The sequence below is a fragment of the Montipora capricornis genome, chromosome 11 (assembly GCF_036669925.1).
Source record: "Montipora capricornis isolate CH-2021 chromosome 11, ASM3666992v2, whole genome shotgun sequence".
Lineage (NCBI taxonomy): Eukaryota > Metazoa > Cnidaria > Anthozoa > Scleractinia > Acroporidae > Montipora > Montipora capricornis.
This window is the reverse complement of record NC_090893.1, coordinates 2903287-2928286: the sequence shown is the minus strand read 5'-3', so window position 1 is coordinate 2928286 and position 25000 is coordinate 2903287. Positions and strand designations below refer to the sequence as shown.

General features: G+C 40.6%; 1 protein-coding gene across 10 annotated transcripts in view; it reads right to left on the bottom strand.

Moving 5' to 3' along the window:
• LOC138025047 (protein sidekick-2-like) overlaps positions 1-25000 on the bottom strand; it is a 76296-nt gene that overhangs the window by 6232 nt on the left and 45064 nt on the right. For 9 of the 10 annotated variants that reach the window (XM_068872287.1, XM_068872293.1, XM_068872294.1 and 6 more), the window contains 19 exons: positions 23652-23912; positions 21951-22223; positions 19662-19784; positions 18448-18567; positions 16853-16950; positions 16556-16744; positions 14837-14905; positions 13158-13263; positions 9308-9442; positions 8544-8619; positions 7833-7953; positions 7314-7363; positions 6566-6695; positions 5815-5912; positions 4984-5086; positions 3681-3843; positions 2030-2096; positions 915-981; positions 264-349 (listed from right to left, as the gene is read on the bottom strand). In XM_068872287.1, the coding sequence (XP_068728388.1) occupies positions 264-349; positions 915-981; positions 2030-2096; positions 3681-3843; positions 4984-5086; positions 5815-5912; positions 6566-6695; positions 7314-7363; positions 7833-7953; positions 8544-8619; positions 9308-9442; positions 13158-13263; positions 14837-14905; positions 16556-16744; positions 16853-16950; positions 18448-18567; positions 19662-19784; positions 21951-22223; positions 23652-23912 (2335 nt within the window). Of the gene's footprint in view, positions 1-263; positions 350-914; positions 982-2029; positions 2097-3680; positions 3844-4159; positions 4289-4983; positions 5087-5814; positions 5913-6565; positions 6696-7313; positions 7364-7832; positions 7954-8543; positions 8620-9307; positions 9443-13157; positions 13264-14836; positions 14906-16555; positions 16745-16852; positions 16951-18447; positions 18568-19661; positions 19785-21950; positions 22224-23651; positions 23913-25000 lie in introns of those variants that run through there. The other variant, XM_068872295.1, reaches the window with a different exon arrangement.

The window sequence follows — 25000 nt, the reverse complement described above, 5'->3', positions numbered from 1 at the left end:
GTTTGCAAGGAGAACAACAAAAGCCACGCATAGATTCGAAGCACTCATACAGTCACAGCACTTTCCGCGTCTGAAATGCCTTCCCTAACAACGTCGTTGTAGCTGATTACAAGGGTCTTTTAGCAGCGCTTGCAACTTGGCTATTATTTAATATCGTAACAGTCATTGTTTGTCCTGTTTTGGTTTTTTTCTTTCGTTTTGAGGCAAGCCAATCACATTGTACCTTGAGAGAGAGGCCGCTTAACTCAATTACAGGCTCTTACCGAATTTTACTTGTTCTCTTCTTGTTGCTTGCCGGGCCTGAGTGAGACATGATTCTGAATGTCATGCCTAAACAGATGAAGTTAAACTAGAGGAAAAAAAGGGAAACGAATGATAATAATTAAATTTTAGTGAAACCAAAATCATCATGTACAAAACCAAGTGTAAAAATACCACACGTGGACAGAAAAGTCAAATTATGTTATCTCAATGGCTACAATAGATAATCCTCCATTAATGCCGGGCATCACCTCGATAGCATTGTTAAAACTGGGGAGTGGATGTGTGCGTTATTTGGTAGTTTAAGGGTGACAACAAGAATCTAGTTATAGGGTGGTTTCTTTGGCAACAGCGCTCAGCAAATTTAGAGCTAGTTACGAAGAGCTAGTTACGAAGTACATGAAACTTCTAATCTTCAACTTTCAGGACAGTTAAAAACTTTGGTTGAACACCAAAAACGTATGTAAAGCACTGATGCGTTTTCCGTTGCTATGTCAAATTTAGGGGAAGTTTTATATTTTTCATTGAATTTGCATTTGCTCAAAGCTCAGCGTGATGACAAAAGTTGACGGAAAATAAAACAACAAATTCCACGAACCCCCTTTTAAAAACGATACTTTGACGTAATGCTTTGAAATATCAGAATCGCTTACCGCCAGCACTAACAGAACGGGTCCAACGAAAGACCAGATAAATCCACGATCAAGTGATAGCCAACAGCTGTAAGAAATAACAAATAAATAAATAAATAAATAAATAAATATTATTAGTATAATTTTCAGCGGTGAATATAAGAATTAAGTGTTATATAGCCGGTGAATATAACATTTTGGAGGCGCGGCTGCTAAGCCAATCAAGCACTTTTCGTGCCTTTTTATCTTGTTTTAGCCCGTTGTTTTGCACTTTCTTGATATTCACCGCTGAAAATTACATTAAAACAATTATTCGCCTCAGGCTCAGTAAATATTGGGGAATATTCACCAATATTCACTTCGCCTTCGGCCAATAATTGTCAATTAATAACAATAATAATAACAATAATAATAATAATAATAATAAAATTATAATTATTTTCAAAAATACAAACACAATTTTGAATTTAAGGAACATGTTTCGATGTTTCAAACGCCACCATCAGCCACATTGAGTACGACAGTAAAATTTTTACAAGATGATCCGTATATACAACTATCAATACAAGATTCTTTATAGATTAAATGTTCGTTACAGGCAGATAAATTCAAACTAGCCAACAATATTATAGATAACACAACAGTAAAAGTTTACAAGTGCAATGCTAAAATGACATGATCAACTTGTTTGTTAAGTTTAGCATTACATAATAATAATAATAATAATAATAATAATAATAATAATAATAATAATAATAATGATGAAGATAATGATGATAACAATAACTGACAAAACAACTTAAAAAGGAAATTGATTTTAGTTTCCCATGTTCCCCTCTCCACAATATAGTAACTAGTGGGTATCAATTTATTTAAAGTACGCCAAGGTTTAAGGCGAGAACAAGAAACGTGATGGGCAGTTGAGTCGAAGTACCATCGCGAACATTAGCATCTACGAGTATAACACCCCTCAATTTGAAACACGCGAGAAACGGCCACCCGAAACGTGCGTGCTTCTCGGTTACACATTACTCGCTGCCTTTTCTCTTTATTATTTCATGCGTCGTGCCCAAAGGACCGAGCGAGATAGGGACTACTTGCATTCAAGTGAAACGTGCGTCCAATACCACACTTACTAAGCTGGAGTTCCGTATCCTTGATGAAACATAACGCCAGATGTTACAACTATCACGACTGGTAGACCTACATGAAAGAAGACGAAAGCCATATGTTTATGCTCGAGACAGTAAACAAAGCATTTCACACGTCCTGATTGTTTAATTAACTCGGGAGTCTGACCTCTGGTTGATTAACTGGAGGTGCACTCTTCATCACCGCTTCGGTGAATAGTTACCGAATCACTTCAGATTTCAATAGGAGTGAAGACCCGAATTTACCCCGAAACCGCGCGTACTAATTTACTTTGAGGATACTTTGCCCACTTTGTTCGACGTGGACGAGATGGAACAATGGCGAGGGACTTACCATAAAGCAGTTATATCCTGAGGTGAGGTTTGCGTCGACGTCGTCGTCTCATCTAACGCGCTTATGGAATACCGGAAATAATTATCAAAGAGCCTAAGCACGCCATGTTTTTGAGACGCGGACGGCAACCGGAAATGAACATTTTGCATGCCAGGAAATTAGTGATTCCCAGATTTTTAAACTAATCGTCTATAATGTAGACATTTAGCGATATAAGTGTGAATATGTGACGACAAGTTGAAAGAGAAAACAGCTCATTTCCGGTTGCCGTCCGCGTCTCAATAACAGGGAGCTTTGGTAACGACAACGGCGACGGCAACGAGAACGTCACAAATTTGCATATTTAGTAGGCAAGAACAATAGCTTCGCACGCCCTGCACGTGCGTTTTTCACTTTTGTTCATTTCTTTGCCGTCGTCAGCAAAACAACAACGTGAAATAGCCAAATTTGAGGTTTTATGAAGAACGTCAGCACTTGAGGTTAAATTTTCGTTTTCTACCCTAAATTAAGATTAACTCACATCGGTTTCATTCTTGAGGGACTGCCACACCATTGTCATGTTAAAAAGCTTGGAACAGTCTCGAAGTGATTATAATAATGGAAATTTGTGTTTTGAGATGACGTTCTCGTTGCCGTTTCCGTCGTCGTTGCTAAAACTCCCTAGCTATTGTTAAAAAGTTGAAAACAATCGGAAGGGTTACTCTTGATTCATCCTATTGATGGGGTAGGGTCGTACATCTTGTTGAACATCATATTTCATTGGCTGTATAGTGTCGTACTTCCTATTGTTTTCTGTGATAGATCCATTGTTAGGCAGCTTAAGATCTTACGACAGCGACGGCAACAACAACGGCGCAAAATAATGATATCATTGGTTAAAAGAGAATAAATAATCGTGTTGCACGTGCAGCACGGATTTTAGGACGGATTCTTGCGGTACTCTGCATAAGGACGACGTGACGACAACGTGAGCATGCAACAGAGAATCTTTTATCTTCTAATTTCACTTTGTAACCGCTCGAACCAATTCATTTTTACGATACTTCGCCCAATTTGCAAGAAGTGAACGAGATTGAATAAACGCGAAAGAATTATAATAAAGCAAAGTGATATTTTGAGGTGACGTTTTCGTTGAAGTCGTCGTCGTAGATCTTAAGGTCCCTCTTATCTTTGTTCGTTCTACTGTTCTTTTGGCCGATCTTGAAGCCCGTTCAATGAGGTACATCACGACCCTATTGCTGTGCCCTGTTTGAGGACATTGGGGAAGTTAGAGCCTCAATTATGATAACATATAGTTCTTACCCCATCCAAGAGAAAAGAAAATCTTTTTGGTTTTTGACGACGACGTTTTGGTGTGAAAGACTTTAACGAGCATCAGATAAAGCATAACTCCTTCTAAAGCCATCCAGGCAAATGATACCAGGAAAAAATAGTGAAGAGCAATGGCGATGCTTTTACATACCAACTAAAATCAAAGGGACAAAGAACAGAAGAAAACGAATCATCGAGTAAAATGAGAGAGAGAAAAAAAATAAGAAATATAGGCTCCTAATCGGGTGATTAATGATTCGACTGTTAAAGCGGTAAAAAAGTTAAGGCGCCGAAAGTAATTTCAGGACCAGATATAACTGGCTCGCACGCGTTTCCCGCGCTTTGTGCCGGATGCAAGTAACTGCTTTGCGTTATGACTGGTACATTTGAATGTAATGTAAGCGTCTGATATGATTGGCTCGTTTGAATGTCTGTGGCTGCTGTGATTGGATTTGGATTTTCACTTTGCCTTTCATAGGTCCGCGAGCTCTGAAATTCCAAAAACTTTAACCAATGGATTCACTTCATTCTAAAGCCATCCAGGCAAATGATACCAGGAAAAAATAGTGAAGAGCAATGGCGATGCTTTTACATACCAACTAAAATCAAAGGGACAAAGAACAGAAGAAAACGAATCATCGAGTAAAATGAGAGAGAGAAAAAAAATAAGAAATATAGGCTCCTAATCGGGTGATTAATGATTCGACTGTTAAAGCGGTAAAAAAGTTAAGGCGCCGAAAGTAATTTCAGGATGATTTTGTTTGCATTGCTATGCTTAGTGAGTCACCTAAAATTCCCACCAAATTCTCAACCAATTGCAGGCAAAGCAAGACCAGGTATAACTGGTTCGCACGCGTTTCCCGCGCTTTGTGCCGGATGCAAGTAACTGCTTTGCGTTATGACTGGTACATTTGAATGTAATGTAGGCGTCTGCTGTAATTGGCTCGTTTGAATGTCTGTGGCTGCTGTGATTGGTTAAGGTAATTTGGATTTGTTTCACTGTGCCTTTCATAGGTCCGCGAGCTCTGAAATTCCAAAAACTTTATAAACAATGGGTTTACTTTTCACTGCTGCCAGTATCTTTGCAGTGAGAGTTGGCGGACCGTTAAACCCGACAGAGTAGCTCGAAATCAGTCAATAACAATACTGAATATGACCGATCAACCCATTCGATTGACAGCAGTGAAAAAAAAGGAATTGAACGTTAGAAAATGAATGCGTTAGAATGTTGATCAAAGTACTTGAATTAAAACCTCTGTATCATATCAAGTTGAAGTAAATGAATTCTACTCACTTTATTGGCTGTTTTGTTGATACCAAATAAGAATACCACCTGAGCAAAGATTAATGCTATCGTCAAGTTCTTGTGAATGAACGTTCGGCCAGATTTCGAAAACCTGCAAGAATTAAGCAGGGGCATGAATAAAGGCAACTACCTTGCCATACAAACAGGTTTCAGAAATCTCCACAATGTACAGACGTCACTGGATTCTATAGGCAAGCGCTATACAAAAATCTAGAACAAGGGTATAATAATTATTAAAACGGCTGTTCACTATTTACGACCGTGTCCTTGGCTAACCATCTTAAAACGTTACAGAAAACAAACTATCAGCAAATTCCATCCCAAACTTAAAAAAACTAAATTTTCCTCTTATTTTGTCCAGATCGTGGGTCATTAAAATGTGTTCAAACGACAGTACTTGACAAATAAATCTCGACAAATAAATCTTGCTACCTGGTGTAGTTACATTACACCCGTATCTCGATAGTCGAATGAGTTCTTTGGGGGTTTTAAAACTGCATCTGTTCGCTACTCTTGAGTGGCCAAGCCGCCCCAATCAGAAGCTCAGGGGGAGGGAGACAAAGTTTAGGCAATTGTGCCTCCCCCTCCCCAATTTTCGCGCAGCCTTAAAGTTGGAGGCCTTCGTTCGAAAAAGAAACTTCGTACACTTGCTGTGCCTAGACGCCGTTAGGCTTCAAAGTTAGTTTATACACAGTTGTGTTGTATGATGCAAGTCCAACGTGTTTGACTCTCCTTGTGCAATTGAATTAGATCACAAATACCTCGAACAAATTAAAAAAGGAGTTCTAGAAAGAAACTCATATTTGCTATAAACCTCACCTGAAGAAGTAAAATGTAAGAAAGGCAAGACACAAGGCTACAACTGATATGCTGACACCGATGTAGGTTATAAGACTCAACGCCAGTTGGTGTCCCTTCTGCAAATGTACAAACGAAAAACTGAAATGAGACTGAGAAATGCATTACCGCGTATTTGAAAGTGACAAAGGGATAATGTAGCTTCAAAGCTCAGTTGGTTAGAGCGTCGCACTGGCATCGCGAGATCACGGGTTCAATCCCTATTGAGGTCCTGAATTTTTCAGGCTTCTCCACGCAATTGATAAAATTGCGTTCATATCTAAGAGGATCATAGCTTTACTTGAGTATTGACACCATTTCGAAGTGCGCAGATCTCAGAGAAAACATAACAAAGATAGCCGCGTCCCTAGATTAACTGACATTAGTATAATTACATAAATGATTATTGAAAATTATCTGCGCTGATTCAGATTGGTTTGCACTTGATGTCACATTACGCGGTAATCACCTAAGCGGTTTTTTCAAAATGACCGCATGCCGTTTTGTCGAGGTGACAGACGAAGGAACTAATTGTTTTAAAGAAAATACATATATTTCAAATAATCACCGATGTAAATTATACTAAAACAATTATTCAAATGTAAGTTACCAACGAATGTCTTGGACATGTATGCTATAGAGTGGAGACCACGTCGAAGTGCGCAGATCTCAGAGAAAACATAACAAAGACAGCCAAGCCCCTAGATTAATCGACATTACAAAACATGCTCACCGATATTGCAGATATGTCTTGTTTGACACTCATCAACACTGCAAAACTTGTCAAGTGATAACAGTGGCAGACAGTGTGAGTTGTGTTCGACGAATTAGCCTGGCATCCTGTGTGAGACCAGCTGATGTTCCTATGAATATCAAAAGAAGTTTTTACATGTATTCTCATAGTGTAGTCGTATCGGAATCGAAAGACAATAGAGAAGATATCTATTTACAAATATTGCTTTTGTTATTCAAATTTGCCAACCACTGGAATAAAAGACCTTTTGTTTCGACAGCCAATGAGGCTCTGGTTGGCACATTAATGACACTAGATGACGTCAACGGTATCTTTCCTGTAGGCCTTATGCATAATTACGAAATATGCTCAAGATTCACCACCAAGCATGGTTTGCACAAAATTATTCACATCATCTGGACATGCAATACTGTTCGCACGTGCGTTTTCTTTACAAGTTTGCTCCTTTGGGATTTGGTTAGCTCATGCTAGAATTTACAAGTTTGATTTTCGAATTCGAGGCTTGGTGGTTAAAGAGACCAATTTCGATATATTAAAATTCAGTCCTAAACAAAAGGCATCATTTCGAGGCGCTGGAGAATAAACAGAAGGATTTGTATGAGTTTATCCCCCAGAGCCTCGAGATGATGCCTTTTGTTTAGGACTGAATTTTAATATATCGAAATTGGTCTATTAGCCAGTCAGACGTCATCACGCATAAGGCCTGTTACAAGCTGAACTTGTATACCTGTCTATGTCCAGAAATACACACGATGCATTGTTTTCTTCCTTACTAACCTGAGCGGAGTGAAAAAACAAATAATGTCAATGTTTTTAGGCGAAACATTTTCTCTTTGACACTGACTTGTGTCCCTTAATGAACCTAATTAGATGCCCACCCAATTTTGACGTTCAACGCGAAGTGCCCCTTTAAGGCCAAGGCTTTGCTACCTGGCTACCGCAAGATCAGATGCAAACCACGATTATTAAAAGTTCGTAGTTCATTTGTCGGTTCATTGGTTCGTTTCTTCATTTATTTATTAACTTAGATATAACCAAGGTTTGCTTCTATGGGCTGAGTTTGATTGTTCGTTACGTTACCCCGCTCTTAGTGATATTTTTCCTGGTAGTCCGATTTTCACATCTCCGAGTCATCTAATTCAACCAACATTTGCTTCAATACGATTTGATCTGCTTAAATTGCTTAAATTGATCATTGCACAAAACCGCCCTTTTTTCATCAACATTACTTAACAGCATGGCTTACCAATGTGTGTTGCAGCGTTATTACAACAGGATCTTTGAATGGTTTCTTTGTGAGAGGACGGAGGTTTAAAGAAACGACCGCCGAGTTTATGGAGGGAGGTTCTTCTTGATGATCCTCTGCACTGTAAAGAAAAGTAACGACACTTTCAATTTAATTATAAAGTTGGGAAGAACAACATGGGGCGATATGGCTCGATGAGACCTTACATGGTGATGATGATGATCACACCAGTGATGGCGGTTAAGATGATGACTGACGCTGTTGCTGATGATGATATTGTTGACGAGGCTGAGGATGATGACGATGACGATAATGATGACGATGTTGACGATGTTGATGATGTTGATGATGACGATGTTGATTACGTTAATGATGACGATGTTGATGATGCTGAGAATGATGATGACGAGGACGACGGAGATGATGCGGTAGGCCGAAACAAATTAATTCGCCCTGTGACAAATAAGTTCACAGATGAACGCACGTGTTACACATGTGATATTCCTCGTTCTTTAAGCCCTAATGCCAAAAAACACGTATTGCCCGAACCACTTGATAAATTTCCTCTCTTTTAAAAATTGATACCATTGACGATGCAACTATTTTTAACTGAAACACTTTTTTCAATAAATCTTTACAGCGGATTATATATAAACATACTCGCTTTAGAAGAAGTACAACGAATAGCGCAAATCAGTGTGAAGAGCTTACCTCCTTACACCTCTTGGAGTCAGCAACACGGCAAGCGTCTTGTATGAAACAAACGTGGCATAATCGGGTTTGGAACCTGGAAGCAAGTTGATTAAAACATATCATTTAATAGTACTTTTATATCATAACCTATCTTAGCTAATGCATTAACAGGCATGTATGTGCGACATCGCCACAGCCTACAGCGTGGGTAAGGAAACGTCGGACTGACATTTGCGTTTAGCCAAAAATGGAAGAAAATTTGTTCGAATTTAGCACATTTCTTCTGCCTGTAAGCTCCAGGACAAGTTAGAACTGCTACAAATCTCGGATTATTGGAGAACGTTCGACAGTCGCTTTGAAAGTAAAGAGGAAGGGTAGGGAACGAAACACTCTTATCGGGAACAAACAATCGTGAGATGCGCGATCGTTATTTTTCGCATACGACCTATCAATGCACGTATGACGTATGACGTAGATGGAGCTGAAAAAGCAGGCGAACGAAAAAACGACAATTTGCTAAAGCTCTCCCTATGCCAAAGATACCCAAGATTAGAAATTGCCGAGTCAAAATCGGAAAAAAGAAATCTTTTTGGCTCAGTTTGATATACTTACTTGCAAGATTTAAACTGTTTTGTAAGTTTATGTAACAGAAACGACATGAAGAACTTGATAGAGAATGTTCTATCGAAATTTCAAATTTGGCGGGCCGTACTATAGAATACGGCCCGCTAATTTAGCCAATCACAGCGCGCGTACTATCTGAGAGATATAACGACTCTTACCAGTGGATGAATATTCGTTCACAATGGAAGCTGGAAAAGAAACAGCGTTGGCAAATCCCACATCTCCTTTTTCTTGCTGCGTCATAACGAGGGACTTTGAAGTTCGGAGTTCTGCGATTGCTGACACAGTGATTACTGGTAGAATAGAACAAATTGTTCCAATTAAACGTTTTATAAACTTATGAAAAATCATGCCCAAAAATACATGTATAATTTTCATATCCAACAAGAAATGTCCCATTAATCCGATATTTTTGCTACCTATCTCCAACGATACGTTCAGTGTTAGACCGGTTCACGTTATTTTCAGCCGGGTTAACGTAAATGTAGCTGTTTATCTTTACTTGAGGAGTAGAGTTTAGGCTTAAGTAATGCAGTCAAGTTCCCCTGCTAGCAGAAGTCTCTTTTGCTTTGCATTGGCTGGGTCGACGAGTACGGCAAATGAGATCTCTCTGGCCCAAGTCACAGTCAGCAAACATATCATGGGGCATGCGGTTTGAAGAGTGCTGTCCAAGGTTGTGGGTGGCGGTTGGATGAAAGTGAATAGGGAGCTTACGAAACGAGGACGACGACGGCTACGACGACTTCATTTAAAAATATAAGTTCGCGTTATTCATATCACTAAGAAACTATTTCATGTCGTTTCGCGTTAAAAATGTGTAGTAACTGTCGAGGAATTAAACTGGTATGAATGGGTTGGAAGCGTAGAGAGAGAACTGAAAATTCATCGTCATGTGCTAACGTCCTTCACAGAACCTTGAATTTGATTATTTCACGTCGTCATTTAGGAGATGACGGCAAAGAAATGTACCAAAATGTAAAACGCACGTGCAGATCCATTGTTTTTGCTCACTAAACCTATTGTTTTGTAGCGTCGTCGTTGCCGTCGGCGTCGTCGTTTCGAAAGCTCCCTAGTGTCGAGCCATGGCAGAGGTCTCTATTCCTGTACTCGTCAACCCAGCAAACGCCAAAGAAAAGCGACCTCTGCTAGCAGGGAACAGTCAAGCAACAACAGGTTGCAAAATCATTGAGACACTCTTGCTAAAAAAGCACCTTTTCTAGCTTTCAATACCCGCCAGATCTTGAAATCCAACCTTTCCCAATTCCCACTTCCCTCCCCTCCCCCTATCAACGTTGACTGTTCAGGTTTTCAGCATTAGTTTGAATTGCTAGCAACATTGTCAAGGGGGAGGGGGGGGGGGGGCTGCAGTGTGTGAGATATCTAAAAATACTGTACCAATAGCTAAAGACGTAAACCATACAACACTACATCCCCGTTTTGAGAAGTCTCTTCAGTCGAATTCGCAGTAAATTCGCTTCCGGAAGTTGAAGCCATTGTTGATCACCTGTTCCTAAACTTTGCAAGAAGACACGAAGACAAAAGAACCGCAAATGTTGTGATCAAAATCCACAAGAAAAGAACTTGGAAAGCAAGAACGTTAGCTTGAACATTAACTAGCCAAAGGGGATCATTAAAATCAGTACTTTCACCCCTACTGGGCTCAACAGAGACCGACGATGGGAGGAAAAATATTAGTTATGATTAAATCCAAAAACGAGAGACATTTAAGTTGGGGAGAAAAGCAAAAGGACAAATGCGCGAATTTAATCACTTGTCTCTGAACATATCTATAAAGTTTTGAAAGATTTAGTAAAGGATTTAGTAAAGTATTTAAAGCAAACATCTTGTCGGCTCAAGTATGTTAAAAGTCGAACTGGTTAGCGTATCGAACAATAAAATCGTGAACCGGAAGTAAAAATGGCCGATGTGGCGTGGTAAAATGACCATTGTGTTTGTTTAAAACTACGTTTCTTTCGGTTGGACACGAAGGGACACATTCTCTAACTTAAGGGCACTTGGCTTCACATGAAGACTCTTCGACTGTAAGCCTTTTGAGCGCCGCCATGTTTAGTACTATTGACGATTGACGACTAATATATGAACTCCGGAAGTCCTAGAATCTGGCACTGCAAATCTCAAGGTCTCCAGAGCCCTTCGTTTTCTCGTGCGAAGGCCCCGTCGGCTAAGAGAAACAATGGGATCTGGGAACGAGAATGGTTCGAACCAAGTTAGGACCAATACTCTTCAAAACTTAAGGATCTTCACTGAAATAAGCGAGAGAAAGTTCTGGCTTTATGCAGCTGCACATGAATAGACTCTCATGTCTTCTCTATACACCGTAAACGCCTTCTCGCGACCCTTCAATGTTCATAAATTCCACACACTATCCGCAAAGTGCTCAGCTACTACAACGGCTATTGTGATTGGTTCATAAGCACTAACAATATTCAACGGAAACAATGGAGCCAAATAGAATTGCATCCTTCACTTGCCGGTCCAGTCCCAGGGGAAAAACCTTAAATAACAATGACCACAACCAGGTTTTCTGAGCCCGCGAGACTGAGCAGCCCCAGCAAACCATTGTTTTAACGAAAACCGCTGGTCAGCAACCTGGTTCTGGTCATTGCTGTCTAAGGTCTTCCGTCCAGGGTGGTATATGCGGAAAGAGTAGGACACAGAGATCCCGGTGTTGTGGTCTGGTCTATTCTTGGTTTTCATCCACGCGATAAGACGGCCATGTTGGTGTACAAAACAATAGAAAATGGCCTCACAAGTTTTGCATAATAATAGAGTAAAATTACCAAAAGACATTTTACTGCATTGTTCTGTATTCCAACATGGCCGCCGTGACGTCAGAGAAAAACCCTCAATTCTCTCCAGCGAAAAGTAGCCAACCGGACTTCAACAAAGTTGTCTAAAAAAAACTACTGAGGCCACCTCAACAGAAGCAGCCATAAGTCAAGGGTATTTTGGCTACGTTGGGTTGAGCATGTTCGTCGTTTTAGTGTAAAGGTGAAGACACAGGACTATACATCTGGCCCCAGTTGTTCAAAAGGTGAATAGCGCTATCCACCGGATAAATTACCACCCAGTGGATTCAGTGGTTTTCAATTGAGTGTGATTACTTCACTCAGTGATTGGTTCAAAGTTCTCGCGCCATTTTTTCAACCAATCAGAAGTTAAACTAGAACCAATCGTGGCTCGCGCGTGCACATTTGCCCGCGCTTTGTGTCGGCTACGTTTAGTTACTTCGAGTTTTGATTGGTTTACTGGATTGTCTCCGTCCTTTTTGATTGGCCAAAGTAATTACTTTGGTTTTGGTTTTACGACACTCATTCGAAAACCGCTCTAAGTCATAGCGCAACCAATTGCGCTATCCAATGGATAGTGATTTATCCGGTGGATAGCGTTATCCACCTTTTGAACAACTGGGGTCTGGAGGGTCCTAGTTCGAGTACTGGTAAGTGCATAGTACAGGTCTTTGTTCCCTAACAATGTTGAGAGTGAATAGGTAAGTTTATGAGTACAGAAACCGATAAGATGATACGAAACAACAAGAAGATGGATTGAGATGCGTGTTGGTGTTTTCAGTCCTTTTGGATTCAAACTGAGAACTTTGTCAGTCGGTGTCGCAAAGACAATAAAAACGTTTTTACGTTGACCAATCGCAGCAGGTGAAGGTGCAGCGTTCTTGTTGGTCGGTCAGTCATTCGTTGGTTCGTTCGTTCGATCGGTCGAGCGGTAAGTCGTGTGTTCGTACTTTCGGTCGGTCCGTCGTTAATTCGTTCGTCCGTTCGTTCGCTCATTCGTTCATTTACAAACCATGTGAAACCAATCGGTGCTAAGGATGGAAACGGAAGCGAGCAAACTACATTTCATTTTTTTTGCGCTCGGACTAGCCGAGATATTTAGCTAAGCCAAGTACTTCGTGAAAGAACTGTAAAACAATGGCTATTTTACTTTCCATTTAAAACCATTCAATAAAAAAAGTGATGAATTTACACTTACCTATATTTTTCATCTCAGTTGCATTACTATCTGATCCATTGGCCATGTCCAGAGCGAGAACATCAAGACTGTCAATAAGTGAACTTGCTTTCTGGCCTTGAGATTCCTTACATAAAAAAATAAACCTGGTTTTCACTAGAGGACAGAAGCGCAAGCAATATTCTCATATACTGTCTTTTGATCTGACAAAAGGTACCAATCATCAAAGCGCGACAAAGTCTGCATATCTTACTTGTGCTTATTCTAGCGCCGCTAGTGAAATTCAGGCCTTAACCACAGATAATATATCCAACAACAGAGACCAACGTATTCGCTATTCGGTTATTACTATAAAATGCAATTGCTCACATTCGTGTTACAGTGTTTAAGGAAACAAAGTAAATAGCCTAAGTCGTTTTTTTTAAGGGGCATTCAACTCACCCACCTAGCCACTCACCCACTCACTCACTCACTCACTCACTCACTCACTCACTCACTCACTCACTCACTCACTCACTCACTCACTCACTCACTCAATCAATCAATCAATCAATCAATCAATCAATCAATCAATTCTTTATTAAATAAGAAGGTTGAAAAAAGAATGGCAACTATAAGGGCTGATGCAGACCTACCAAGAGAAACAAAAGGCTACATAATTTTACAGTAATATACAAGAAAATATTGGAATATGTGCGTATTAAAAATATAAAGTGTAAAAAATACTTGCATATGACACGTACCTACAGTCATTTCAAACATTAGATAATTGTGTCGATGCTTTCACACACTCAAAAAACAAAGATGTCAATTCACGAGAACATCAGCAAGCGTCCAGTTCATTCGTATTTGCTTTGCAACATGATTTGGTAATTTGATTGTTTGCATCTTATGCGATTAGTTTTGCTTTAAAGCCTGGTTTTCACTAGCGACGCAAGCAAAAGCACAAACGCAAGAGCGCTTATTTCACCGTGAAAATGGGCCTGACGCGCGCGCACAAGGATCAAAGCTTTTCCTTTTCCTAGTGCTTTGCGCTTACGCTCGCGTTCGCCTGCGTTGTGTGACAACGGGACGTAACGCAAGCACAACGCAAGCTGTGATGTTCGTCCAATAAATAAGTCCACTCGCAGCGTCGCGTTGTAAGAGAGAACATGGAACTAGCGAATCTTTGTCTCTGCGCCGTCTGCTTATGTTTGCGTTATGATTCGCCGGTTTTCACTTGACACGAATCTCTTGTGCTTGCGTCGTTATTAGGGAGCTTTAGCAACGACGACGGCAACGGCAACGGCAACGAGAACGTCGTCGTTAAATGAGAATTCGCGTTATTGTATTCGCGTTGCGAATATTCCAAGCATTCTAACGTGACAAAGGTGTGGCAAACCCTCAAGAACGAAACTAGTATGAACGGCGCTCAATTTAGGAGAGAAAACGAAAATTTATCCTCAAGCGCTGACGTTCTACCTAAAACCTCAAATTTGGTCATTTGACGTTTTTGTTTTGCTGACGACGGCAAAGAAATGAACAAAAATGAAAAGATGCACGTGCAGAGCGTGCAAAGCTATCGTTTTTGCCCACTAAATTAATATGCAAATTTGTGACGTTCTCGTTGCCGTCGCCGCTGTCGTTGCTAAAGCTCCCTATTGAAAACCAGGATAAAAGGGCATTCGATTTAAAGCCACTTTGTTTTCGAAATTTTTTACCTTTGGCATGAAGGTCCAGGACCGAAGATTTTTATTATCCAGAATATTGCTTGCCGTGCCAACTACATCCTGGGGAGATACAAAAATAAATAAATAAATAAATAAATAAATAAATAAATAAATAAACTTAAACTTTTCTTAGGAAAAGAATGACCAATAATTATGCGAAAATCACACATGCGACGAATGCTTGGGAAGTGCGTCCCATTGGTTAGCGCGCTTGCCTTGAAATCCGGGGATCCCGGGTTCCAGACCCGTTTCGACCACTCGCTGAATTTGTTCCTGGTAGTCCCTAGTTCAGCTTCCTGGCTGCACATGTAAATAGCCAACTGGTTTGCCCCCGGCCAGTTGGGATTCTTAAAAGTTGTTGCTGTTATTCTGTTCTGTCATTTCGTTGATCATGTTTCATCAAGAGGGAATTAGATGCGAGTGTTAATCTATCATTTTGCGGTCTTACCCAAGCACTGTCACAAATGGATTTATTTTTAGATACACTTTGCGCGCGAAAAAAACAAAGGACCGCTTATTTCAACCAATCAGAAGAAGCCATGTCAAGCGTGACTGCTTTGGCCACGTTTTTTTAGGGACATGACAAAACTGATGTTCGCGGGAACAGGAATCCTAAAAATAGACTCATTTGTGACTGGGCTAGGGACCCGAAAAATGTAGTTCTTAAAAGTACAAGATTGTCGAACATTCCAAATACTAATTACTGTCTTAAGTCCTGATTTATGTAAACCGGGGTAGGCCATGATGATTTACCTAAACAATCCACTAAAAAATGAATTCAGGTTTTACAAAATATTTCCTACTTGGTGTTGTAAGTTGGAAGCAGGGCTGGTGCAATATTGTGTGAGTTGAATTCCCAGTCTTTGCGTCAACTGTATGTTGAATTTGTTCCCCTCTCCTCAAAAGCCAACGTTTAATTTGATTTGCGTTGATTTCAATATACAGAATCTTCAATAAGTGCTCGAGCACTAAAATTGAAGACACTTGAATAACATTCGTCATCATCATCATCATCATCATTATTATTATTATTACTGATTATTATTATATTATTATTATTATTGACGATAAATGATATATGAAATGAATCATATACTGAAGCGCGGATATGAAATCAAGTAAAGCTATGATCCTCGCAGTTATGAACGCAATTTTAGCAATTGCGTAAAGAAGCCTGAAAAATTTAGGAACTCAACGGGGTTTGAACCCGTGACCTCGCGACACCGGTGCGACGCTCGTTGCGTTCATAACTGTGAGGATCATAGCTTCACTTGATTTCATATCCGCAGTTCAACAGATGATTCCTTTCATACATCGTTTCATCGTCGATTCATTCATCACTGGAACATTAAAACCCACAAATGGCCACCTCCTAACATCAGTGGCTTCATAGCCCAGTTGGTTAGAGCGTCGCACCGGCATCGCGAGGACACGGGATCAAACCCCGTTGAGATCCTGAATTTTTCAGGCTTCTTTACCCAATTGCTAAAATTGCGTTTATAACTGCGAGGACCACAGCTTCACTTGATTGTTATTATTATTGTTCAATTTAATTAATCAATTTGGTTGCAGATCACGAGAGTGAAAAACATCGATTACGACTGAAATTGTTTCTGGAGAAACGCGCTCTTAGCTTTTCGCTTTAATTGCAGAACACTTTCAAAAGTTGTCTAAACAAACGCCTGGTCATCACGTCACCCCTAACCTCACCTTCACGAAAGTCCGTAACGCGTCTTGCGATTCATTGTTGCTGTTTCCAGGTCCTCTCCGTGTTAACACACCGATGACGTCCACCACGAGTTTGAGGTCTCCAGCATATAATGGCTTTCCTGATTTGACGTCAGTTAAATTTGAAAGCTGATTGGCTATGAACGATGAGCTGACATTTGAATTATTCAGCTATGAAAAGAGGCAGTGAAAAAGTAGTAAGACGCGCTGTAATGAAGCAAAATGAAGTTTATTTCCGTGATTTATTAAGCGATTACTTAAAGTTCACATTATATATACCTGCTCCCTTATATCTGCCATCCACTTTGACACACAGTCACTAAGATCAGGAAGATTCCAAACCGCGGGATTACCAGAACATCTCCTCAAAGCCATCCCTATAGAGAAAACGTAATACAATCATGAAGACGTTTTTGATCAAATATTATTCACTAATACAGATTTGGTAATTGCAATCCATACAAAAAAACAAATGGAATAAATACGATACGACATGTGTGTCGTTTCAATTTTGTCAAATAAAAATAAACTTTGTAATGAAGATTTTCCTAAGAATGCATCCTGAAACGGGCGCTCGATTTGAGACTAGTCCAGGTCGGACACACCAGTTTCCAATTAGGAGTCGAAAGAAATTTACCAACTGCTTTAGTTTAAGTTTAATACGCTTGGTGATTGGCTTAAAAATCTCGCGCTACATTCTCAGCCAATCAAAGACTAAAGACGTCAAGGGCATAGCTAGGGGGGTCCTGGGGTGTCCGTGACCCCCCTCCCCCTTTGTAAGCCTTTTTTCAAGCAAACAACCTACAATATTCAGGTGGCGAAAACGCCACAATCTGGTGAGTACCCTCTGTTTGACACAGTGTAACCCCCACCACCCCCCTCCGCTTTGAAAAATCCTGGCTACGCCCCCAGACGTCTTCCCACGCTTGGCGCTAGTTGCGTGAAGTTTGATTGCCTCCGCTTTATAGAGTGGTTTTCAATTGAGTGTCGAAAGTAATTAGATAATTACTTTGGTTTGCATTACTTCACTCGGTGATTGGCTCAAAGTTCTCGCGCCACTTTTTCAACCAATCAGAAGTGAAACCAAAACCAATCGTAGCTCGCGCGTGCACATTTTCCCGCGCTTTGTGTCGGCTACGTGTAATTACTTCGAGTTTTGATTGGTTTACTGGATTGTCTACGTCCTTTTTGATTGGCCAAAGTAATTACTTTGGTTTTGTTTTTACGACACTCATTTGAAAGCCGCTCTATTGCAAATATTATAAGTACATGTAATTAGGCAGGATCCTACTCAACATGACTCATCACTGGGGTTTCAACTGCCCTTTCAAACTATATATTTGCCACAATTTGATGCAACACTAAAATAATGCGCTTTTTTGCTGCGGACAAACGGCTACGGCCAAACATGCGGTTTGGTTTGGTTTGTGTTCCATACATGGGTACTCAAAAACCTGGGTAGTGGATGCTTCAGTTATTTTCTGTAAAAAAATAGCAGTGCGTTTCTAAAGTAAACAGTACAACTTTCTATATTCTATATCCTACATGATGTGTATAAGACAGTATCCAGAGTGAATTAGATAATAGTGTTGATCTATTGCTTTGCGGCCTTGCCCCAGGACAGTCACAAATGGATTTATTTTTAGATACACTTTGCGCGCGAAACAAACAAAGGACCGCCAATTTTAACCAATCAGAAGAAACCATGTCACGCGTGACTGCTTCTGTCATTTTTTTTTTCATGGACGTGACAACTGATTTTCGCGGGAACGGGTATTCTAAAAATAGACTCATTTGTGACTGTGCTGGGAAGCCCACCCATGCCATAACAACACTCTTATCTAATTCACTCTTGACACTATACAGTCCATTACCCACAGTTCCCTCCGGGCAAGAAGAAACGTCCTGACGCTGGGTCATGGTTTTTCTCCACTCGATGTCAGCAACATTTTCCTGGGTGCAAAAGTGTTCGTCTCCAAATCCTTCAGGAATTTCTGTGGATGAAAAGCAATTTAACAAATCGAAAGTGATTCACTGTTGTCTTATCGACAACGGCAAATTAGCCAATCAGATTGCGAGATTACAAGCAATTGTGGTAAACATTCCCTTTGACTTGATTTGCTTTCACTGTTAATTTCACTTTATAGTGTGTTCCCAATTAGTGCTCCGGCGCTAGAACGACTAGACACTTCAATAAAGTTCCTTTCCTTTGTATTAAAGAAACGCTTCTTGATAAATACATTACTCTCTACCTTTACGAAGGTTAACATTCAAAATATCTTTTAAGAAACTGCGTCAACGCTACGTTTCGACAGAAGCCCGTAACCAATACCTGGTCTACGTTAAGGCATTTTCACAGATCAAGCTACGTTTAGACGAGATCTTGAATAAGGCCTGGCTTGCACGAGTGACCCTCCTCAATCCTAAGGGTAGTAATTTCTCATTTAAGACTTAGCTGGAACGGCCTGGTTTCGCAGGAAAATCGATCTAAAAATTACTCGGTCTGTAAAAACGCCGTTCAATAACTGAAATACGATGAAGTTGTACGCTCCTAGTCATAGGCCCCTGGTTTCGACAATTTGAGCCAAAGCAGTATAGCAGTTGAATGGCCGATCTTCCACGAGTCTGCTATAGCCCAGTGGTAGAGAATCCGAAGTAGTAATTGGAAGATCGTATGTTCGACTCCCACAAAGGAGCAATCGGATTTTTCCGAGTATCCCCGAGTCATCAACGGACAATTTTCACCTGAACCTAGTTGAACGGGCGATCTCACACGAGTCTCCTATAGTCGAGTGGTAAAGAATCCGATGTAGTCATTGGAAGGTCGTAGCTTCGACTCTTGCAAAGGAGAACTCGGATTTTTTCCGAGTATCCCCGAGTCACCATCGAAATTATGGATCATGGCCCGGCTCCCACGAGTCTCTTTTAGCTCAGTGATTGAACATCCGAACTAGTAATTGGAAGATCGTAGGTTCGACTCCTGCAATGGGGTACTGGGATATTTTGCGGAGTATTCCCGAGTCACCATTGCCTAATACACCTTGATAATCGATGCATTATGAGCTGTAAGACGTGGCACACTGCTTACCTTCACAAGTTGTCCCAGTTCCAATGAAACCTTGTTCACACTCACACTCGTATGAGTCTGCAGTGTTGATACAAGCGGCATTTTTGTGACACGTATGAGATTTGTCTGCACATTCGTCGTGATCTGTGGACAAGACGGAGCTTTGAAAAGTTTGTTCCCGTGAAAATCAACTATATTTTATTACCAAAAAGCATAGTTCAATTACAGAAAAACACTTAAGATATTTTCCATTTGGCCCATAGAAGCAACGATGACCGTACTTGCTAAAGAAGTGGGCCGCCTAAGAAGGAGAGTTTTAAATGAACAACGATAAAGAAGGACATAGTTAGCGATAGTCAATGACAATTCAACAAGTAATGTATATAACATTAGAGGTAGATATTCATGGGTATTTACAACGGAGAGCCGTAGACAAGTCGTGAATGTTTGATATACATGACGGTTGATTCGGATAGTGTATATGACCCGAATATAGTATTTCAGTAGGTCGTAACCCTCAATAATGATACATTTTGTTTTCCCATTTCAGGCCACGTGATGTTCCCAAGGGAATTTTCTTTCTGTTTTTACATAAGTTATTTAGAGTTTCTCGCTGGCTGAAGCATGAAAGAGGTGGGGAACAGATTTCTCACGCTGGGGAGCCTGGATCGTAGCGCATGTCTGGCTTTGAGAGATGCGCACTTAGCTAATGGGGAGAACACATCCCCATTCCAATCTATTTTAAGCTTTGTGCCTTTAAGCTTTGCGTCATGTTGTGAAAGTTATTTTGGTCTCGTGCCCATGGTCACGCAGCCAATGATAACCAATTAGGTGTCTTCCTTAAAATAGCCGCGCATCATGACCACGGTCTAAATTTAGATTGAAACAAGAGTGAATTAGATAAGAGTGTTGTTATGGCATGGGTGGGCTCCCCAGCACGGTCACAAATGAGAATTTTTTTGTAGAATACCCGTTACCGCGAAAATCAGTTGTCATGTCCCTGAAACAAACGTGGCAGAAGCAATCACGCGTGACATGGCTTCTTCTGATTGGTTAAAATTGGCACACCTTTGTTTGTTTCACGCGCAAAGTGTATCTAAAAATACATCCACTTGTGATTGTGTGGGGCAAGGGCGCAAAATGATAAATCAAACTCTTATCTAATGCACTCTTTATTGAAAACAATTATCATTGTTAGACCTCACAACTGAAATGCAGTTTTCTGTTAAACGAGAACGTATCACGTGACGCGCCTCAAACATGTATAACTCACTAAGGCGAGCAAAACTCACCAACTCCTTAGGGAAAAAACAGATTGAACCTTGGACTTGTACGTGATTAGGACATGCGTCTTGAAAGCGCGGCAAATTTGTGAGCGTGTCCACCGCGATTTTTAAGGAAATTCGGAAATCTGAGTAATTTTCAAGTTTTTTTTCAAGTCATGGCCGCGACAAAATGCTTTCAAGTACGAAGCGAGGACGAAATGCAGCAACTGATACTATACAAAAGTTGAAAGTAATTATTGAAGGTAACTGTTAGTCATTTGTATTTGAGATATTTGACTTAAAATTTAACTAATAAGGATTATACTCGTATTTCGTTTTGTTCATTTTCAGTTGTGGGGTATAACAAAACAGTTCCTGACAGATCCCACGGGAAACAGTGAGTTTAGCTACCCCTCGACCCTCGGCAACATTGAGGGTCTCCCCTTGGGAACAGTCATTAAGTGCTTATTGGAAGAAGCCCAGGTATAACAGATGCGTTTTCTCCCCACATCCTCTATTGCTTGAACCAAATATCTACAGATATTATAAGTATCGTGCGACAGAACCTCGATTGTTTGTTTTTGTTTTAGTTCAATTCATTTCCTGACCTCGACCTGGAAAAAAGAAAGGATGCTTCTCTTACAGTGCGGCCCAAGAAAACGAGAGATTTCAAAATATTCTGCGGAATGTCACGCAACGCTCCGTGACGTTCCGAACAAGACTGCAGAAGGGATTACGATGAGTGCTGCTACCAAAAGAATAGACCATTTTACAGTTGTAGCTAAGTTACCTGGCCTACGAATGGAAGCGAGGCTGCCGGTGACCCTGTTTTGATACAAACCTCCGTGCTTTTGTAATGTTAATACGGACTAATTAGAATTACAACAACACAATTTGCATGATAAAAGCAGTGGGGGCTGTATCAATGCAAGGTCACCGGCAGCCTCGCAGCCATTCATAGGCTAGGTTGCTGAGCAAACAACTGTAAAATGGCCTATTTAAGCTCTTTTTAAATCCATTCTTTAATAATATGAATGAGACCTACCTGGTGTTCTGAAGTGTATATCAATTTTGAGAAATGGACCGTATCCAAGCCTGTTCCATGCTTGAAGATTCAATTCATATTTAGTCTTCTGCTTCAGTCCATCAATACCAACAAACGTCCTGTTTGTTTGGATCCAAATTGTTTCGTGGGTTGATATTAGAACCAGTCGATATCGATCCGCGAAGTCCATCGTAGTCTGGTTAAAAGGCGAAGTCCAGTTTAAGAAAACGTGAGACCAGCTCAAAGATAAGATGGCTACGTCCCTCGGTGGGTCTGAGAAATGGGAAAAAAAAGAATGAATAAAATTTACTTTAACATATTACGGGTACAATAGAGTTGTTGTTGTAGTTGATGTTTGTTATTGTCAAATGCGCTTTACAACAATTAGCAAAGAAAGATTTCTCATCGATCATGAAATCTTCAGAAACCCAGATTGGTGTTAAGCAACCAGTTTACGAAGTGTGGCCGACTCCGGAGTTGAATTCAGGATCATTCAAGACAAAGCCAGCCAATGATCTGAGCGGGATTTGAAACCGAAACATGCCCTCGAAAATCAGCGCCGTGACCACTAGGCCCTACTGTTTCAGTAAAGGCAAAAAAAGGCTGCTACTTCGCAGAATCCTACAAAATTCAGTCCACGCGATGTTGGATTGCACGAACGATGGATTTCCTAATAACCTATTCTATTCTTCTACACGACCCCACAAGAATTTTGCTCTTACCCTTGTGTGTTGTAAATAAAGAATATGACGTGGTTGATGATGATGATGATGATGATGATGATGATGATGATAAAGATGGATGAAAGCAAATCAGTTTTAGCTAGGCATTGGTCAGTTTCCATGCCCATAAAGCTAACTCTCCAAACTCATTTCATACACCCCTCGGGCCACTGTTCTATGTGGTGTACCACGCATCTTAGTAATGATAATGAAAGGACTTTGAGGATGTGGATCACTAGAGACGATAGTCGCAGATGTTTGCGAAGGGTAGGGCATGATAGCTGCTTTAACATTCAACCTGGTAAAATGAGGATTCAACCTGAAAACGGATTTTACCGGCAACATATACACCCGCAGATCGATTGCTTGTAAAGCGCATTTGAATATGTAAGTAGAAAATGTGCTATATAAATTCATTATCATTACCACTGCCATTATATGTTTCATGATTACCACAAACAGTGAATACCAAGACCACCGACACTTCCAAATGCCAATTGAAATTGTCTTTGTGTTATCGCCTTTATCGATCAATGCCATTAAATTGCCTCTGCTATATTGCCATGAAAAACAATAATTTCGTTGTCACATAGGCATGCAAATTACAGTGCTTAAGTAAACTAAGCACAAACGGATACCAGTTACCCAGACGAAAATGGCAGTTAGTTGGCTTAAGAAGAGTAAAGAGATTCTGCTTTTGGCAGCTCTTCCTGTTTTTTTTTTTAATTGTTCAATCTTAGCCCGCCAAGTAGACCGGCGCCGAAAAAATGAGTGGTGCGTGCCGGGAAGGCAATGGAAGGAGCGAGGCGAGAAAGAGATGGTTTCCTTTCTCTAGCACCGAGCATTGCCTTCGTCGAACGCGCTCTGATCGACTTCACCGTGGCGATCTCCGGAATGCTTAACCTCTCCGTCATTGATTTATTCCTAATTCTTCACGTGATAAAGTCTATGATCCCGAAAAACAGTGACAAGTACCTACCAACTATACGCACAAGAGGAATTTCTCGTATAACTAATGCCATAACGTAAAACTTGTGTTCGTTGTCGTTTATCGGGTAGACACAAAACGTGGCTTCTCCATCACACACTTTTAGCATCTTCTCTACTTCGTCTGGACTCGTCCACTTTATGAAAGCTCGGTACGAAAACTCCTTGTATTTGTCACGTGGCTTTTTCCACGTGAATCTTACTGAGTTGGATCCGATGACTTTTGGATAAGTCTCTTTCACTGTTGTTTCATCTAAAGAGAGAATGCAGTTCGCTTCAGTTTTATTCTTGGGGTCGCAAAAGTAATTTCCTGGTGGCTTTAGTCTTGAGTTTCTACCCCAGGCCTGCTGATTATCCTATGAAACTCGCGCCACTATTTCAGCGAATCAGCGAAATCAAATAAAATTTAAGTGTGAGTCCCTCGGTCGTTAGTTTCCTGGCAAAGGACTCGAACCTATGGACCTCCTTATCCCCGGTAAGATGCTCTACCCATTGAGCAACAAGAACTCCTCTTGGGAAGTTAAATCGTTTATCTACCTAGGTTCTGCATGGGCAAAATGTCCCACAGATCTGCGGCTTCTATATGTCATGCGTAGTCGAAATATACACATCGATCCTAAACCTCAAAAATCAATGTTATCACGAGGCTTAAAGGGGCAGTGTCACGCTATTTTAGTCAAACTTCAAAACACTAAAAGATGTCTTTGCATCAATAAAGACCAAAAAATAATGCTGTACTGTTGTTGCCAATGAGCATTGAAGTGCACTGAAGCTGTTACTTATTGTTTGCGGTCAAGGATGGAGAGGATGGAAACGAATTGAAACTTTAAAAAACTGTCCAGTTTGGAGACGATGTCTTCAGGAAGTCGACAAAAATTTAATATTAATAGCTCTTAGGGCCATAAATACATTCATATGACAGGAATTTTGTACGAGTGAGCTAAAGAACTAATTTTTACCCACTTTTGACCTAAAAACAGCAAATGTAGCATAACAGTGCCCCTTTTAAGATTTACGTGAGATAAAGTTTGTCTCGGCTAAGTAGCCCCTTGAGCGAAAGCTCGTCTCGGATTCCTGAATGACATGCTACTCCATTGCAAGGTTACCCCTCCCCTGGCAAGGAATTGCTCTAACTGTCCTGTCTTCACACAGGAAAACAACGTGACGACCCGGCCAGGCCATGAAAGCGGGCCACTCCGCCTGGAGTCCAGTCCGCTACTGATCCACCTCGCCTTCAATAAGTTCTGTTATACGGATAGACAGACAGACAGACAGACAGACAGACTGATAGACAGACTGACACACACATAGACAACAGAGGAAGTCGTGACTTTTCTGCTT